The 19,648-nt window shown below is 39.5% G+C and overlaps 1 protein-coding gene across 8 annotated transcripts in view; it reads right to left on the reverse strand.

Annotated features, from left to right (window-relative positions):
- STRBP (spermatid perinuclear RNA binding protein) overlaps positions 1-19,648 on the reverse strand; it is a 151,127-nt gene that overhangs the window by 25,672 nt on the left and 105,807 nt on the right. For all 8 annotated transcript variants that reach the window (XR_007923223.2, XM_070056617.1, XM_051855438.2 and 5 more), the window contains 7 exons: positions 18,080-18,171; positions 17,465-17,560; positions 16,313-16,424; positions 15,569-15,666; positions 15,266-15,377; positions 6,161-6,253; positions 4,449-4,648 (listed from right to left, as the gene is read on the reverse strand). Coding sequence is in view for 7 of the 8 variants with exons in the window: in XM_070056617.1 (XP_069912718.1) it covers positions 4,449-4,648; positions 6,161-6,253; positions 15,266-15,377; positions 15,569-15,666; positions 16,313-16,424; positions 17,465-17,560; positions 18,080-18,171 (803 nt within the window). In the remaining variant the exon portion in view is untranslated. The remainder of the gene's footprint in view (positions 1-4,448; positions 4,649-6,160; positions 6,254-15,265; positions 15,378-15,568; positions 15,667-16,312; positions 16,425-17,464; positions 17,561-18,079; positions 18,172-19,648) is intronic.

Below are 19,648 nucleotides of genomic sequence, written 5' to 3' on the forward strand. Positions count from 1 at the left end.
CAGCATCCCATATGGGCACCAGTTTGAGTCCCAGCTGCTCCACTTCTGACCCAGCTCCCTGATAATGCACACAGGAAAGCAGCTGAACATGGCTCAAGTCACTGGGCCCTGCACCTATGCAGGAGACCTGTAAAAAGCTCCTGGCTCCTGGCTTCAGTCTGGCTTAGCCCCAGCAGTTACAGCTGGGAGTAAACCAGAGGATGGAAGACACCCCTCAGGCGGCATCTCTTTTGGTAACTCTGCCTTTCATATAAAACAAATCTTTAAAAAAATTAACCATGATATATTATGAATATAAAAAAAGTGCATTTTTAAAGTTTATATAGTTTATACACATTATAGACGCGCCCCCCCCCCCCCATTCTGAAACTGTGGAGCCATCTCATTTCGAGAATTCATAACTTTCCAGTTTTAAAAGCTAACACAGGGGGCCGGCACTGTGGCGCAGTGGGTTAACGCCCTGGCTTGAAGCACCAGCATCCCATATGGACGCCAGTTCTAGTCCCGGCTGCTCCACTTCCGATCCAGCTCTCTGCTATGGCCTGGGAAAGCAATAGAAGAAAGATGGCCCAGGTCCTTGGGCCCCTGTACCCACGTGGGATGCCTGGAAGAGGCTCTTGGCTCCTGGCTTCGGATCGGCAGAGTTCTGGCCGTTGCAGCCAATTGGGGAGTGAACCATCGGATGGAAGACCTCTCTCTCTCTCTGCCTCTCCTCTCTTTGTGTAACTCTGACTCTCAAGTAAAAAATAAATAAATCTTTGAAGAAAAAAAAACCTGTGGCATAGTGAGTACCTACTACCTGCAGTGCTGGCATCCCATATGGACACCAGTTCGAGTCTCAGCAGCTCCACTTCCAATCCAGCTCTCTCCTATGGCCTGGGAAAGCAGTAGAAGATGGCCCAGGTGCTTGGGTCCCTACACCCGTATGGAAGACCCAGAGGAGGCTCCTGGCTTCTGATTGGCACAGATCCGGCCATTGCGGCCAATTGCGGAGTGAACCAGCAGATGAAAGACCTTTCTTTCTTTCTCTCTCTCTGCCTCTCCTTCTCTCTGTGTGTAACTCTTACTTTCAAATAAATAAATAAATATGTTTTAAAAGAGAGAGAGAGAGAAAGCTAATACAATACACATACCACATATTTTCTAACTCCAAAGAGGGTTCTCAGTTGCTACCCCATGTTTGTTTAACAGAACATAGAAAATATTCACAATAAATGAAATATTAAAAACTAAAAATAGACAATCATCAATTCAGGTCACATTCTATCTCCCAGAGAGTTTAGACCAAACTTAGGAAAAAAATTTTTTTAGCCGGCGCCACGGCTCACTAGGCTAATCCTCCGCCTAGCGGCGCCCGCACACAGGGTTCTAGTCCCAGTTGGGGCGCCAGATTCTGTCCCGGTTGCCCCTCTTCCAGGCCAGCTCGCTGCTGTGGCCCAGGAGGGCATTGGAGGATTGCCCAAGTGTTTGGGTTCTTGTACCCACATTGGAGACCAGGAGGAGGCACCTGGTTCCTGGCTTCGGATCGGCGCAGCACGCCAGCCATAGTGGCCATTGGGGGGTGGGAAAACAGAGGGAGGACTTTTCTCTCTTCTCTGTCTCTCTATCTTTGTTTGTTTGTTTGTTTGTTTTTATTTGACAGGCAGAGTTAGACACTGAGAGAGAGACAGAGACAGAGAGAAAGAGAAAGGTCTTCCTTTTCCGTTGGTTCACCCCACAAATGGCCACTATAGCCGGCGTGCTCCGCCAATCTGAAGCCAGGAGCTAGGTGCTTCCTCCTGGTCTCCCATGCTGGTGCAAGGCCCAAGCACTTGGGCCATCCTCCCCTGCCCTCCCGGGCCACAGCAGAGAGCTGGACTGGAAGAGGAGCAACCAGGACAGAACCTGGCACCTCGACCGAGACTAGAACCCGGGGTACCGGCACCGCAGGCGGAGGATTAGCCTAGTGAGCCCCGGCACCGGCCTCTCTCCCTGTCTAACTCTGCCTGTCAAAATAAACAAATTTTTTTTTAAAAAGTACTTAATGTTTAAAAAAAGGTAATTTCTAGGTGCTGGCATTAAGGATTTGCCCCTCATTTTCTAAACTGGTTACAGTACATATTACATATTTGTAAGAAAAAGAAAACTCATAAGAAACTTAAAAAAAAAAAAAAGATGTATAATACAAACTCTGGGAAGACCTTAGGAAAAGCTATCTGCCTCAACAGAAAAAATTCAAAATCTGGAATACAGCTATCAAGTACAGAAGCCCAGAAGACTACAGCTTACTTCTGAGTGAGAGCCAGTAAGAGGCCCACATATCTATAGCTGGCTGAAACTCTTAAACCAAATGAAGTACCACTTGGGAGGTTTTCAAATGTTCAGAGCTGGTTTACTTACTTCACTCTGCCTGAGTGGATCCAAAGTCAATCCCATTTTCAAAAAGGGCAAGGCAAATCTCTACTCTTTACAAATTTCTGATTTATTAGTTAATTGCAGGTATAACTGATATTCCTTTTTATGAAGATCTGCCCAAGGAGAAACGCCTACCTAATCTTTATACAGAAACAACTATGACTCATGTAATAAGCTATTCTTACTGCAGACTGCCCATTGTGTATTTCACAAACTCTTTGTGTCCAGTGCTACAGAACTTAGCTCTAAATTTGTGACTCATTCTCAGCATAATATAGCAAAGTTATTAAACTATATTTTTACCCTTATTCCTGGATTCATTTTCCTTCATTCTTGGTTTTTTTCTTTCTGCCTTAAACTCGTAAGTCTTCTTTCATCATATTTTAGATACTCTTTATATACACAAGACAGAAATATATTGTTGGATATTGGATATTTTTCTGCATTGTTCTAAATATATTCTTCATTTAAAAAGCTGTCTATTTTGATTTATTTGAAGCAGAAATCTTCAATCTGCTGGATTACTCCCCAAATGCCCAAAACAGCCAGGGCTCGGCCAGACTGAAATCGGGAGAGAACAACTCAGTCTAGTTCTCCCACAGAATGGAAAGGATCCCACCAACCTGAGCCAACACCTGCTGCCTCCCAGGGAACACAAAAGCAGAGTTGGGAGTCGAACCCATGCACTGTAATTTAGGATGCAGGGGTCCTAAGTGGGAAAGTTGCACTAAAATCCTGCCCCTTTGCATTTTTCCAACCATACCTAAAATAGTATATACTTGCTTGTGTATTTGTTATATATCTCCGGATCCTATCTGCACCAGAAGATAAGCTCCATGAGAGCAAGTACTTTGTTTTGTTACTGTTATATCCCCCAATGTCTAGGATAAGGTTTGTGCCTATATTACATTCTATTATTGCTTACAGCCCTTGCCTATATTCCTGCCAAGCTAGGGTCTTCCAGGTGGGAGACCTGGAAGAAGCTCCTGGCTCCCGGCTTCGAATCGGCACAGCTCCAGCCATTGCAGCCAACTGGGGAGTGAACCATCGGATACAATACCTCTCTCTCTGCCTCTCCTCTCTCTGTGTAACTCTTTCAAATAAATAAATAAAATCTTTAAAAAATTGTATTAACAGAGAGATCTATTATTTGAGAATTTTCTAGAAAACTACATCCATGATTGATTGGTCTAATTCTAGACATTATTACATGTGGAAACACTCCGAAATACAGAAGTACCATACATACAGATACTGATCAAATTTATTTATGATGAAAAATGTAAACGGGGTAATACTTAAATAACAGTACATCCACAAATGTTAATCATACAGTCATTAAAAGTTATTTACGGGGGCTGGCGGCTGCCTGCAGTGCCAGCATCCCATATGGGTACCGGTTCAAGTCTCGGCAGCTCCACTTCCGATCCAGCTCTTTGCTATGGCCTGGGAAAGCACTGGAAGATGGCCCAAGTGCTTGGGCCCCAGCACCCATGTGGGAGACCTAGAGGAGACTCCTGGCACTGGATCAGTGCCGCTCTGGCCGTTGCGGCCATTTGGGGAGTAAATTAGCAGATGGAAGACCTCTCTCTCTCTCTCTCTCTCAATCTCTCCCTCTCTCTCTCTGTGTGTGTAACTCTTTCAAATAAAATAAATCTTTTGAAAAAAGGTTATTTATGAAGATTTTTAATAACAAGGAAAAACAAATAAAATTTCAAATAAAAAAATCAGAGGGTAAAATTACATATATGTTGGAAGCCAAACTTAAAGAAATAAGCAAAACACAGAAAGAGTGGAAATAAGCCCACATACTACAAATATGAATAATCTTTGCCTCAGAAATATCCAAATGACATGATTTTCCTTACATTTTTCTGTATTTTCCAAATTTCGTACTATCAACAAATTATTTTATAATACAAAAGGCAAGTTTACAATATAGAGGTGAAAAATCTTTTTGCTATTAAGGTCTTGAAAATACTATTTACCATAAGAAAATAAGACTTTATTTGAAACATAAAATTAGGCATTGATAGGAAAAATGAACACTGTACCTTCACTGCTACATGAAGTTTTGCTGTTTTCTTGGATGGTCCTGAGGCTTCATATGTTGTGCCATCCACATCGACAGACATTGTGAAGACTGGGGCATGGACAGGTCCAGACTGAGACAAAAGCTTATACTGAAGCCCAGGCCTGATCTGGTTTAGCCTCATTAGTGCATTCATAAGGTCTATTGCTTTACTGTCCAGAACTGTTGATGAAAAACAAATTAGAACAGAAAATAACTAGAGAAGGCAGCTTTGCTTTATTCTCTGCATTTTTTATATTTTTTTTATTTTTTATTTAGTAAATATAAATTTTTCAAAGTATAGTTAATGGATTGCAATGGCTCCCCCCCCCCCATTATTTCCTTCCCACTCACACCCCTCCCATCTCCTGTTCCCTCTCCCATTCCATTCACATCAAGATTCATTTTCAATTCTCTTTATATACAGAAGATCAATTTAGTATATATTAAGTAAAGATTTCATCAGTTTGCACCCACACAGAAACACAAAGTGTAAAATACTGTTTCAGTACCAGTTATAGCATTACTTCACATTGGACAACACACTAAGGACAGATCCCACATGAGAAGTAAGTACACAGTGACTCCTGTTGTTGACTTAACAATTTGACACTATTGTTTATGGCGTCAGTAATCTCCCTAGGCTCTAGTCATGAGTTGCCAAGGCTATGGAAGCCTTTTGAGTTCGCTGACTTCGATCTTATTCCGACAGGGTCACAGTCAAAGTGGAAGTTCTCTCCTCCCTTCAGAGAAAGGTACCTCCTTCTTTGATGGCCCCGTTCTTTCCACTGGGATCTCACTCGCAGAGATCTTCCATTTAGGTCTTCTTCTTCTTTTTTTTTTTTTTTTTTTTTTTCAGAGTGTCTTGGCTTTCCATGCCTAAAATACTCTCATGGGCTCTTCAGCCAGATCCGAATGCCTTAAGGGCTGATTCTGAGGCCAGAGTGCTATTTAGCACATCTGCCATTCTATGAGTCTACTGTGTATCCCGCTTCCCATGATGGATCGTTCTCTCCCTTTTTGATTCTAGCAGACACTAGACTTGTTTCTGTGATCCCTTTGACTCTTAGACCTATTAGTGTGATCAATTGTGAACTGAAATTGAACACTTGGACTAGTGAGATGGCATTGGTACATGCCACCTTGATGGGATTGTATTGGAATCCCCTGGCATGATTCTAACTCCACCATTTGGGGCAAGTCCGATTGAGCATGTCCCAAATTATACATCTCCTCCCTCTCTTATTCCCACTCTTATATTTAACAGGGATCACTTTTCAGTTAAAATTTAAACACCTAAGAATAACTGTGTGTTAATCACAGAGTTCAAACAATAGTACTAGAACAAAACAAAGAGAAAATAAGCATTTAACTTTCATTTCTTTATAAGTGACAAATTCACCAAGTCACTTTTAAAAATGAGAATTTCAAAATGTATTTACAAATCTACTTTCTAAGTGATTTTATTATTACTTCATTATTATGCTGTTATAAAAACAATATACATTCAACAGTAATGTATCTTAAGCAATGATGCTTGGAAAAACAAGAAAGCTATTCTATTGTCAGTTTCTTAGTTAAGATCTACTCTTAAAACACCAGTTCAAATTAATCAAATTCTCCACTCTTTAATTTCCTATGTGAGGCTATAAATCCTTTTGAGTTTACATCTGTAAAAATAAAGATTTTACACACTTTTCCTTAAATTTCGTTTCATCTTCTTATTGGGATCTTTATCATCCCCCAATCCATCTTCAAATGGCCTCTTCAGAGCTGAAGACCCAGCACCTAAAAAACATTTATGAGAGTCACTATCCATCAAAGCAACGATCCTGCTTACTGAACCAAATGCATCTAATGGTTAGGCAGGAAACTCTTCCAATGTTTAATTAAATCATGATATTTATAATTAAGAAAATGCAATTTTTAAAGCATTCTTTCTTGAAATTGTTATTTTTTTACAAACACTTATTTTCTAATTTATTCTCTTTCTCTCTCTCTCTCTCTCTCACACACACACGCACACACACACACATACACCTCTATGCATATGCTATGGTCTAAATCTTTTGTATTCCCCAAACCTCTTATGTTGAAACTTAGTCCCCAGTACAGTGCCACTGGGAGGTGATCGGGTCACACCCTCATGAGTGTGTCTTTTCCACGAACAAGAACACAGAGCCAGTGCTGTCTATGAAGAGGTCCTCACCAGAACCAACACTGCTGGTGCCTTGATCTGGCACTTCCCAGCCCCCAGAATTATGAGCATAAACGTCTGCTGTTTATAAAGTATCCAGTCTGAAGTATTTTGTTACTGTAGCCCAAAGAGACCAAGACAGCATGAAGAGAAAAGGTCTAGAGAAAGCTATATAGCAAAATATTAGAAATAGTTACCGCTAGCAGGATTTATTTTTACTTATATCTTCTCAAATTATGATTTGTTAAATCTTATACTTTTGGAAATACATAAAACTATAAATCTATTAAACTATAGATTATTCTTCTGACTCTTCAAATCCTATTCAAGATTTTATTTACAGTTCAACTCCTACATGAAGCCCTTCTCTCCTATCAATTTTCTAAACAGTTTCCACAGCATTAGAAATATAAAGTACCATAGGTATTACTGCTGTGTGTGTGTGTGTGTGTGTGTGTGTGTGTGTGTGTTCTTGTATGTCCTTAGCGTTCTCTGAAAATCAAAAGACATTTGGTCCCTATCTTATATCTTTATCAACTATCTTAACATAAGACTTTAATATTAATCACTTTCTGGGATAAAGCAGTTAATAGTGCTTTTAAGCGTAAGGGAAGAACTTTGTTGTCCAAGATGAAAGAAAAATAAAAAGAAAAGCTCATCAATCTTCTCCAAGTACTTTAAAGAATTCTCTATATCTTCACCTTAAAAGTTAGTTGCTTAGTTTTCTCTAAGCTAAATTACAGTCAAGGTATTCATGACACAAAATTTCCAGATATTTCTAGCACAAGCTAATAACAATACTGATTAACTATGTATTTTTTGATCATCAAGATTTATGGGCCTGGGGGTAAACACTGACTTTGGCATTTGCTTGGCTCAATATTACCACTCAGCTCAATCAATCTTGACACTCTCTTCAACAGAAGAGAGAATCTGCCTAGTACTGTATTTCATTTGCAGTGTTCCAAAATGTCCTCTGAAAGAAATAAAAGTCACAGGGAACTATGTCTTCTGAATCACTGTCCTCCTCACTGTATTAGGTTAAAAGTAGCTCTCTGACTGGAAATCACAAATTGGCTTGATATTCCCTAAATTCTCTAGCTACATAAACAGAGTTCTATAGAATAAAGTTCATGCTATCATCCTAGCCATTGGGAAAGAGCTAAAAAAAAATTAAAGGCTAAATCCTAAACTTCATCTTTTAAAAAGGAGGGCAGGCTTGCTTTGTAAAAAGCAAGCAGTGGTGGCTGGCACCATGGCATAACAGGTAAAGCTACTACCTGCAGTACTGGCAACCCACATGGGCACCGGGTTCAAATACCAGCTGCTCTGATTCTGATTCAGCTTTCTGCTACAGCCTGGCAAAGCACAGAAGATGGCCCAGGTGCTTGGGCCCCTGCACCTGCGTGGGAGACCCTGAAGAAGCTCCTGGCTCCTGCCTCCTGACTTTGGCACAGCTCCTGCCACTGCAGCCATCTGGGAAGTGAGCTCGTGGATTTAAGATCTCTCCCTCTGTCTCTCCTCATCCCTTTTTCTGCCTCTGCCTCTCTGTAACTTTGCCTTTCAAATAAATAAATATACCTTTAAAAATATATATATACATTTTGAAGCATGAATCATCTACAGAAAAGGAACATGTGTGGAGCCAAGAAATAAGTTTCAATAAATCAAAGGACAGAAATCACACATGTTCTCAGATAACAGAGTAAGTGGGCAATCAAAAACAAAAACTAGAAAGTCCTCATTTGTCTGGATATGAACCAATGACATCTAGGTGGCCCTTGGGTCAAAGAACTGCTACCAGGGTCGGGTAGTATGGTGCAGGGAGTTACATCCCCACATCCCATATCAGAATACTTGTTTGAGTCCCAGTTACTTTGCTTTCCAATCTCGTTCCCTGTTAATATGCCCATGAAGCAAGAGATAATGGTTCAAGTATTTGATTCCCTGCCACCCACATGAGAGATTTGGATGGAGTTCCTGACCACTGGCTTTGGCCTAACTCAGCCCCAGCTGTTGTGGTCATTTGAGGTGTGAAAAAGCAGACAGAAGATATCTGTCTTTCTCTGTCACTCTGCCTTTCAAATAAATAAATAAATCTTTAGGGGGGAAAAAAAAAAAAACAAATGAAAATTTTAAAGTTTGACTACAAGGTAATAAAAATACTAAAGGGGTGGCATTGTGGTACAATGGGTTAAGCTGCCACTTGGACACCCACATCCCGTACTGCAGTGCCAGGTCAAAGCCTAGCTACTCCTTTTCCAATCCAGTTAATGTACCCAGAAGCAGCAGATGATGGCTCAAGTACTTGAATTCTTGCCAATCACGTGGAAGATCCAGATGGAGTTCCTGGCTCCTAGCTTCAAACTGGCCCAGCCCTGACTGTTTTGGCCATCTGGAGAGTAAACCAGTAGACGTAAGAGGGGTGTGTCTGTCTTTGTTTCACCCTACCTTTCAAATAAATATTTTAAAGATATTAATGTCAAAAGAATGCAATATATGTAAACCTGTGCTTAAAAGAAAGCATATCATCTTAATAGTATACACAACAACAAACTGAAAAAAATCAATAATATATTCATCTATCTAACTCATAAAGTTAAAAAAAAAAAAAGCAAAATAAACCCAAAGAAAGTAGCAGGAGAAAAACTAAGAATAAGAGCAGAAATCAATGAAATAGAACACAAATATATACCAGAAGACAATTCAAGAAAGTTAAAGGTTGAATTTTTCTTCAAAAGAATAACAAAAATCTCTAGTGATAAGATTAGCAAAGAAGAAGAAATGCAATGTATAAAAGAAGACATTACTAAACACAGCACAGACAATAAAGAGTGGATCTCAGGTGGGCATTTAACCTAGTGGCCAAGAAAAAGGTGAAGATGTGCATGTGTCCCACAGTGCATTGCCAGGGTTTGACACCCACTGCCTGCAGGTGCTACTGACTGCAGCTTCCTGCTAATGCAGACGGTGAGAGGCATGGACCGAGTCCCACCCATTGCGGGCATCTGGGAAGTGAACCAGTAAATGTAGAGTTCTCTTTCTGCCTCTCAACTTACTACAGCAACACCACCATCACCACCCCAAAAGGAAGATCTTATGAACTACTTTATGTCAAACTGTTTTTAAATGTGGATGAAACAGACAAATTCCTCAAAAAACACAACTGACTAAAACTGTCATGAGAACACAAGAGTCCTATGCCCATTAAAGAAATCAAAATCATAATTTAAAACCTTTCCACAAAGAAAATCATACGCCCAATGGCTTTACTGATGAATGCCTCTAAACATTTATGGAAAAATTTATTATTATTTTTATAAAAACTCTTCCAACAAAGAGAAAAAAACAAAGAATACTTCCTAATTCTATTTATGAAGGCAGCTTAACCTATAAGCCAAAACTTAATGAAACATTGCAACCAAGGGAAATTGTTGTCCAAACTAACATAAAAAAACTCTGCATTTATAAATTGTTCACAAAAACCCATATTATCCAGAAATAGCATTATCTGTGATAGTCAAATATTTCTGAACAATAAAAATGAACAAACTATTCACATCTGCAGCAATCTGGATGGATCCCAGGAGCATTAAGTTGAGTGGGGGAAAAAAAATCTCAAAAACTCACATGTTGTATAATTCCATTTACCCCTGAAATAAGAAAATTATAGATGGAGAACACTTAGTGGTTTCCAGGGTTTAGGGATGGTTAGGGGGAGGGAAGCGGGTTTGACCAGCAATGGATAGAACAAGAAAGGCTTTGTGATGACAGAATAGTTTTTATCTTTTTTTCTAAAGATTTACTTATTTATTTATTTGAAAGACAGAAATATATAGATATATCTTCTATCAATGGGTTCATCCCCCAGATGGCTGCAATGGCTGGAGCTGGGCCGATCCAAAGCCAGGAGATTCTTCCAGGGCTTCCACATGGGTGCAGGGGCCCAAGGACTTAGGCCATCTTCTGCTGCTTCCCCAGCCACATTAGCAGGGAGCTGCAGCTGAGGTAGAGCAGCCACGATTCAACTCAGGACCCATATGGGATGCCACTACTTCTACACCACAGAATTAACCCCAGTTTTATATCTTTTTATAAAAAATATTTATTTATCTATTTATTTGAAAGTCAGAGTTACAGAGAGGCAGAGACAGAGGCAGAGAGAGATTTCTTCCATCTGCTGGCTCACTCCCCAACTGGCCACAACGGCCGCAGCTGAGCTGATCTGAAGCCAGGAGCTAGAAGCATCCTCTTGGTCTCCCCTCCGGGTGCAGGGGCCCAAGAACTTCAGCCATCCTCCATTGCCTTCCCAAGCCACTGCAGAGAGCTAGATTGGAAGTGGAGCAGCCGGGACACAAACGGGTGCCAATATGGGATGCCGGCACTGCAGGCAGCGGCTTTAGCCACTATGCCACAGCACCAGCCCCTAGTCTTATATCTTGATTGTGCTTACAGAAACATACACATGTGATAAAACGGCACAAAATTTATAAATACATTCCACCAATTTCAGTTTTCTGGTTTGGATTATTGTACTAAATTATATAAGATGAAAATCTGGGAGAAACTGAGGATAAGGATCTCTTACTATCTGTGCACTAGCACGGAAGAGGTTAATTAAATAGCCGAATACTAGACATACTTTAAAGTACACAGATAGGATTTGCTGATAGTTTGGATATGGGAATATGATAGATAGGAGTTTCCAAGAGAGCTTGGATTCTAGATATCTTAAGTCTGCAATATCTGTTTGACATCCATGCAGAGACTCTAAAAGAGGCGATTCTCATATTTGGGTCAAAGTTCAAGGGCTGGAGTTTGGAGTCTAAGTACAAATTTGGGACAATCTTCAGAGCACAGAAGGTATTGCAAGTCAAGAGATTAAGTGAAATTCCCTTAAAAGTCAGTGTAGGGGCTGCTTTGGGGCATAGTGGGTAAAGCTGCCACCTGCAGTTCTGGTATCCCGTACAGTCACCGGTTCAAGTCCTGGCTGCTTCACTTCTGATAAAGCTCTCTGTTATGGCCTAGGAGGACAGTGAAAGGTAGTCTAAGTCCTTGGGCCCCCTGCATCTACATAAGAGACCTGGAGGAAGTTCCTAGCTCCTGGCTTCAGATCGGCCCAACTGTGGCCATTGTGGCCATTTGGGAAGTAAACCAGTGGAGGGAAGACTCTCTGTCTCTCTATAGCTCTGCCTTTCAAATAAATAAATAAATCTTAAAAAAAAAAGTCTGTAAGTAAAGGGAAATTGTCTGATGACTGAACACCAGGACACTCAATACCTGCACGTCAGGAAGATGAGGAAGAACAAACAAAACAGCTGAAAAGACTGCAGTGGCACTAAGGAACCAAGAGGAGGCGTGGTAACCCCCAAAAGCAGGACTGCATTTTAGAAAGGGGGTCTGCCAGTACCAGCTATTGCCGAGGATCCAGGGCGACATGAATTTTCACACACTGCCAGCAGGAGCATAAACTATTCAAAATTTACTGGGTCATTTCCTAACCGGAAGCAAATCCCCAGGCCTAGACCTCAGGAAGCCTGCCTGTACACCTAAGAATGCTGCTAACAGCAATACTGTGAATGGCTCCAAGAACTACAGAACCTAAAAGTCCTTCAAATACGAACGGTTAAAGTATAATGTCAGATATTTATAAATGGATACTATAGACCTATTACAATGAGCAAAATATAACCATATGCAGTAACATGAATTTATCCCGAAAATATTGGACAGAAAGAAGCTATTCATAAAAGAAGTGAATATTGGTACAATTCCATTTCTACAAAGTTCCAAGAAAAATTAAGCTAAACTGTTTCAGAAAGCATACACAGGTGGAAAAATTCTAATCAAAACCTAGGAAACCATTTTCAAAAAGTCAGGATTGGTAGTTCATGGGGCAAGAAGCTAAGGATGAGGGATAAATGGATGGTTTCTTAGGAGTTGATAATGCTTTTTTTCTTAGCCATAGCAGTGATCAAGGGATTTAATCTGTACTTTTTTTATTTCATAAAATAAGTAGGGAAGAAAGAAGAGTCCATCTGGCCAAGGTTGCTGGAAAGCTGGCCACTAAATTTAGCAACCTAAAGATCACAAGCAATACTTTGGTAGAGTGGTGAGGAAGAATGATGATTAGAACAGGCTCAAAACAGAACACAAAGTGAAAGCAAAGGAAAAAGAAGAATAGGTCACTCTTTCCAAAAGTACTGCTAACAAAGGGGAGCAGAGAAATGAGACCCTGTTGGGGAAGCTGCAGAATCAATGGAGAGTTTGCTTTCCACTTGCCTTTCACATGCAGAAGGTTTTGATGCTGATGAAAATGACCTAGTAGACAGGGAGGAACTGATGCTGGTGACAGAGAGGGTAACTAACTGCTGGAATAATGTCCACTGGTAGGCAAAAGGGGATGTGACGCAGTGAATACGTAAGAAAGCTAAGAGGCTGAAAAGATTATCCATAAGCAAAAGAGGGAAAGCAAAATGTGAGTACATGAAGCTAGGTTTGGTGGAGTGGTGAGAACAGGCAGAAGCTATCTTCTCATTCCTACTAATCTGAGAAAATAAAGCAAACAAGCTCATCAATAAAAAGGAGGTAAAAGAGAATGTGTGAAGTGGGAAAAGATATAAATCATTATCTAGGGAAACTGGAGAACTTTAACTTAGAGGAGGATTGCCAGATAACACAAATAGTCCCTAACAAAGTAATGCCATAGCTTTTAAGGGAGAACAGTTTAAGATGGTTGCTTTTGCTCCAATCATCTTCAGCAACCTGTTATACACACAGAGAAGGTAGAGAGATGGTGTTAGTCAGTCAGAATTCTTCCACAAAGATAGGATCAATAAAGTGAAGGTATATACTAAACTATACATAGTAAAGAGCGATCCAGGACAGAAGGGAGGGGCCAGTGTCATGGCATAACAGGCAAAGCAGCTGTCTGCAACACTGGCATCCCTTACAGGCACTGGTGTGAGTCCTGGCTGCTCCACTTCTTCTTTTTTTTTTTTTTTAACAGATTGATTAATTTATTTGAAAGGCGGAGTTACAGAGATGCAGAGGCAGAGGCAGAGAGGTCTTCCATGTACTGGTTTTCCCAAATGGCCACAATGGTCGGAGCTGAACTGATCTGAAGCCAGGATCTTCCTCCGGGTGCCCTACACCGGTGCAGGGACCCAAGCAATTGAGCCATCTTCTACTGCTTTCCTAGCCATAGCAGAGAGTTATATTTAAAGTGGAGCAGCCAAGTCTTGAGCCAGTACCCATATGGGATGATGGCAATGCTGGCAGTGGCTTTATTTACTCTGCCACAGTGCCACCCCCCATCCTCCTCTAGCCCCTGCCCCTGGTTGCTCCACTTCTGACTCAGGTCCCTGCTAATCTGCCTGTAAAAGCAGCAGAAAATGGCCCAAGGACTTGGGTCCCTGCAGCTATGTGGGAGACCCGGATAAAGTTCCTGGCTCCTGGCTTTGGCCTGATCCATTGTAGCCATTTGGAGAGTGAACCAACGGATGGAAGATCTCTTTCTCTTTCTGTAACTCTGTCCTTCAAATGAATAAATCTTTAAAAAAAAAAAAAAATGAAAACACAAGGAAATCAGAGACTATGCAAAGGTAACAGAATCAGAGATGAGGTTCAAGAACTGAAGTAACAATTCTAAACACAGTGATGACAAAAGGAGAATGGAAAGTGGGAAAAGATGACTATGGGAAGTACAGGTAGAGTTACTGACGAAGACAAGGTCTAAAGTATGTCCAAGGAATGAGCAGCTGAGGAAAGGAACAAGAAAAAATATCTGTGGGAGAAGACGTCAAGGAATTGAAATGTTAGAGTTCTGGGGAAAAAAAATCCATTTGAATACATATTGAAATCTCCAAGAATTACAAGAATAAGGCTTAAATATGAATGTCAGAAAATTAGGTGCTACAGGAATTCAAGTGCAAGGGATAACATCCTTACAGCCAAGGCACAAAATGATTAAGTAACCTGATGAGATCATGCAGCTGGCAGGACGAGAGTGAGAACTTAGGGCTCACGGTCCTACTTTATGCTGTAAGATGACACACCAGCAGTTTCCAGACATTTCAAGGTCTAAAACTAACAAACAAGGGAGTTATGATCGGAACCCAGGTCACACTGACCCTGCAACTCACTTACCCTTCTTTCTGTTGAAACTCTCATTTTAGATATATACTAGTTCAATGGTCCTCATTTTCCTACATGCTTTTCTCTTCCTGTGTATTTTTGTTTTCTGCTTCTTAGTTATAGCACACTTGTAAGCATGAGAAAAAAATGATTAATAATAGTGACAATGTCTCCTCCTGACTTACACTTTCTCTTCTCCTTAGACTGGAAGTCCTCAAAGTATGGTCCCTAAATTTATGCAATAATGGATTCTGGCCAACATAACCTAATGAGTTGGTAACTAATAAGAATAAAAGATGGTAAACTGATGTCACTGATGGGAACAGAAGTCAGGAAGTAAAACCATAAGCTGTCTTATACATGGCTTAGATGAACAATTATTAAGTTCACTCAACTCTAACAAGAGATGAAACCATGACCACCACCACTGCCAACCCCGAACCCCAGTAAGAAAGGTTCACACTCACCTTCTTTATCAGTAACTGACCAGGAATACTTCTGAAAAGGCTTACTTGATGGAAGGGGATCCATCTCCAGCACTTTATAAATCTGGCCAAAGGCTGATAGTCTGAGTGCATGCTGAAGAACAAAACATTTTATTCAATCAAATTTCAATAGCCTTTTGAACAGCTAGCTAAAAAAACATTCACTAAACGTTGATGGTATGACAGCACAAATCCCTACAACAAACAAGAAAAAAACTTCAAACGGAACAATTCAGAACGTAAATTAATACCTAACAAAACACAATGATACACCCCGTCTTCTACCTGTGCACTGTGGGTAATATCTTCCTTCTGCTGAATGGTCATATAGCTCAGAGCATCTGTCGGGTCTCGCTCACAAGGATCATGAAGACCAGGACCCCCTTTGGCAAAGGAAAAGGAAAAGCATAGGTAGCACTTAAAACTGAGTTTAGAATTTTAGTTAACTAACACAAAAGAGAGAGAAGAAAAAAACCGAGGAACTAAATTAAAGGTCAGCTCAATTAAGCAGAGTAAAAAGGACATTCATTTTCGATGTTAGCACTTAAATGTCCTTATTTTATTCTCAAAGTCACTTGTCATATCTAACACCAAAATTGAGTCTGACTCTGATAATTTAGAAACAGATCCATGAATCATCTCAAATCTTTAGAAAGATAACATATGGAAAATAAGACAAAATTTATTTTTTTCCAAATTTAACACCAGACTGCGAACAGAATTAACTTCATATATTTTAACTAAACATCTACATTTCCAAGTTCAGAGCTCTAGGTAAAGCAAGTTCATAGCAGACACAATAACTTATTAGTACCCTTTATGTTAGTACATATAAAACACAAATTATATAATTATTTAAAAAGAGCTTTAAAGCACTTTTATAATATGCATTCTAGTTGCAAAAATTCCAAGCAAAAGATACCTAAGCAACATTTTCCTGTGCAGAGGATAAATTTAGTATATATTTAGAAAAATAATCTAAAATGAGATTTTTCTGATTCTTCTGCCTTCAGAGTTTGAAACCCTTACCAGGAAGTAGTATTCCAGATGCCAAACACTCCATTACTCGTCTCAAGGCCTCCCCAGCGCCCAAAGGTCTATTACAAGTACCTATAGACTTTTCACATATAAGCTCTAGTGGCTAGAAGATATTAAATTACAAATTAGTACATGCACCAAGTGTTAAAAGGATTCCAGTTAAAATGTGAGCTGACATTTCTATTTATAAGGGAGGCCAAAAAGTGAAAGTCAATTTAATATTTAGGGCTCACTTAACCTTTTCCCCATGAATATCAACTTTTACCCCAGCCAAAGTTTTAAAATCAAGCATTTCTGAGATAATATTTACAGAAAACATTTTTGTAACAAAAATTTTATTTTCAGTTATGCTACACTGCAAGGATCACTAGAGAAGCTATGGTCATCCAATTCATTTAACAAAGATTACACAAGCCTTCATATAAGTTAGTAGTAGCTAATAACTAGCCAGTACAAAAAATCCTAGCCCACTTACCTCTCATTTAACTTAGTATAAGTAAGCACTCAACCTACAATTATTTCAATTTAAGAATTGAAATCTCAATTTCAGAAGCCTGCTGCAAGTCCTATAATTAGAATAAACAAAGGACCAAATCTCCTTATTTAATAAAACATAAACTAAGAATGCAACATCAATCACTGTATTAATTTATAAATGACCTTCCCAGCCTCATTTGTTTTAGAATGTTATGCTGTAGTCAACTGTAAGTCACTTTCACAACATAGAACTTATGTCCATAATCTCCTGACACATACTGTCTGCCTGACTTTATTTACCAATGTGGACAACAGCCTATCAGGCAATTTCCACTGTAACGTAAGACAGCACTGGAAGACAAACAGGCCAGCCAAGGAGGCTTCTGTGGGCAACAGATGACCAGAGAGTGATCAACCATCAGCCCAGCATCAAGAGCAGAAAGACACTTCTTAAAGATACAAAACCTTTTAAGCAAAAATAAAAATTTCAGGTTCTGTAACATCACTATGATAAGAGTTACATGCATTAAATTAAAAAGAATTCACTTTTAAAAGATTTTTTTTAAAGAATTTTTTTCCAGAACAAAAAAACAACACCACATTGGATAACTCAGAAAATAGCCAATTTATACCAATAGATTATTTTAACCTTATGGCAGTACTCACCCATCCTTTTAGCGGTGCCCATGTGGGAACTCTGTTGCACAAATCACGGAGAATGCGGAGGACAATTACACATGATTTTAATCCATTTGCCCTTGCCTAAAACAAACAAAATTATTCCAATATCCCTGTTGAAACCCATTCGTCACTGATCATGATTAGGGTTCTTTAAAATGCATTCTAATTAACATATCATTCATCAGTTGTCAAGAAACCAAAAACAATAAGTTATCAAAAGTAGTAAAATTATGGTTTGGAAAGGCAGATTTTACAGTAAAAAGAGAATAAAACTTCTTTTGTAGCCTGATGGCAGTTCCATTTCAGGCAACCAGCTACCTTAATTTTTAGCTTTTATCAACCTTGTTGGTATTTTATAAAATTTCACTTGAATTCAGAACACTGAATCAAAAAAAAACACTGTGTCACAATAAATCATCATTAATCATGGAAGTTATACCAAGCACTTTACCTAAATTAATTCATTTACTCAAACATCCACCATATTAGCTAGAAAGCGACCCCCATTTTACATAGAATATACACAAACTAAGTGGCAGTTGTTCCAAATGAAACCTGCACACAGCTACAGTACCAATAAAATAGTAACAAAGAGCCAACCTGAAACCATTTAGCATGTCGAAGAGATGCCAAGGCGTTCAGGCATTTCTGCCTGTCCAGTAAGTCCGGAGGATCTTTCATCGCAACATTTTCTAATGGTAAAATGGGATAAACAGAGACAGATACAATTTGATCAAGGGGTTCCTGTCAAATTACCACACAATAAAAAAGAAAAGAATAGCAGCATCTGAGTGAACCAATAAGGCTCCCAGTAATTTTCTTTATTTACTTTGTGCCTTTTTAATTATGTGCACTACAATTATTTAAGTAAACAGTCATCACAGTAGTCTGTGCACAAGCACGATGGAACATACAGGAATTCAATAAAAAAAATACATGACCAGACCACTGCTACATACAATCTGGGATCTTATTAAGCATGGATAACATCAAAGGGCACAAAATAAGTATGTAGCACTTTTTCCTGGGGTGGGGCAGGGAGGTGAACAGGGAATCTGACCGATAGCATTAAAAACTTCACTTTATGGAAGAAATACTCATCCCTGATCAGTTGTTAAGCAATACAATAATCAGTTTGAGATTCACTGAAAATACACTGAGTATGCCACAAATTTTTTTTTAGGATTACATGAACTCATTCAGCAAGATAACTATTAACACAAACTTTACCCATTGATGAGAACTCAAGTTTTACCTTGGAATTCTCTCATTATTTCTTTCCTAAACCAAAATTACTAAAACTGAAAATATAAAATTGAAATATCTTTTTAAAAAGACAGCAAGGACTACTATCTAATTATGGCCTATTTGACTTGCCTTTAACATTGGATTAGGCAGCCCAAGGCAATGAAATTAAAACTTTGAACATGTGAGCAATGACAAATATCCATACTTGGGAAGAGGTCACATAGTACTAAAACCAATCAATACTAAATGGGGCCAGCGCTATGGCGCAGTGGGTTAACACCCTGGCCTGAGGCGTCAGCATCCCATATAGGTGCCAGTTTGAGACCCTGCTGCTCCCCTTCCTGTCCAGCTCTCTGCTATGGCATGGGAAAGCAGTAGAAGATGGCCCAAGTCCTTTGGCCCTTGCACCAGCGTAGGAGACCTGGAAGAAGCTCCTGGCTCCTGGCTTCGGATCGGCGCAGCTCCAGCCGTTGAGGCCATTTGAGGGTTGAACCATCGGATGGAAGACCTCTCTCTCTCTCTGCCTCTCCTCTGTGTAACTCTGACTTTCAAATAAATAAATATTAAAAAAAATTAATACTAAAGCCAAATTTCCTTTAAGCTATTAGGAAATATGGTTTAAAATTTTTTTTAAATCTCAGTGCACTAAATGCATACATCATATCAACATTTCTTGAGTAGAAGCTTGTCTAAACCAAGTAAGTCAGATTAATCTCTTTCACTTAAATGTAAGGGAGGCCAAACTGGTTAATACTGGTTGGTATTATCATAATGGTAATACTTAATTTGTTAGTGTATTTGTGTGTGTCAACTGATGCAATATAGAAGTTTTTAATAGGGCACAAGAGCATTGAGATACCTTCTGGTTTCCTGTCACCAGAGGATTCCGTTACAGCAAACTCAATAAATCTTTAAGATTTA

The sequence above is a fragment of the Oryctolagus cuniculus genome, chromosome 1, assembly GCF_964237555.1.
Source record: "Oryctolagus cuniculus chromosome 1, mOryCun1.1, whole genome shotgun sequence".
Classification (NCBI taxonomy): Eukaryota; Metazoa; Chordata; class Mammalia; order Lagomorpha; family Leporidae; genus Oryctolagus; species Oryctolagus cuniculus.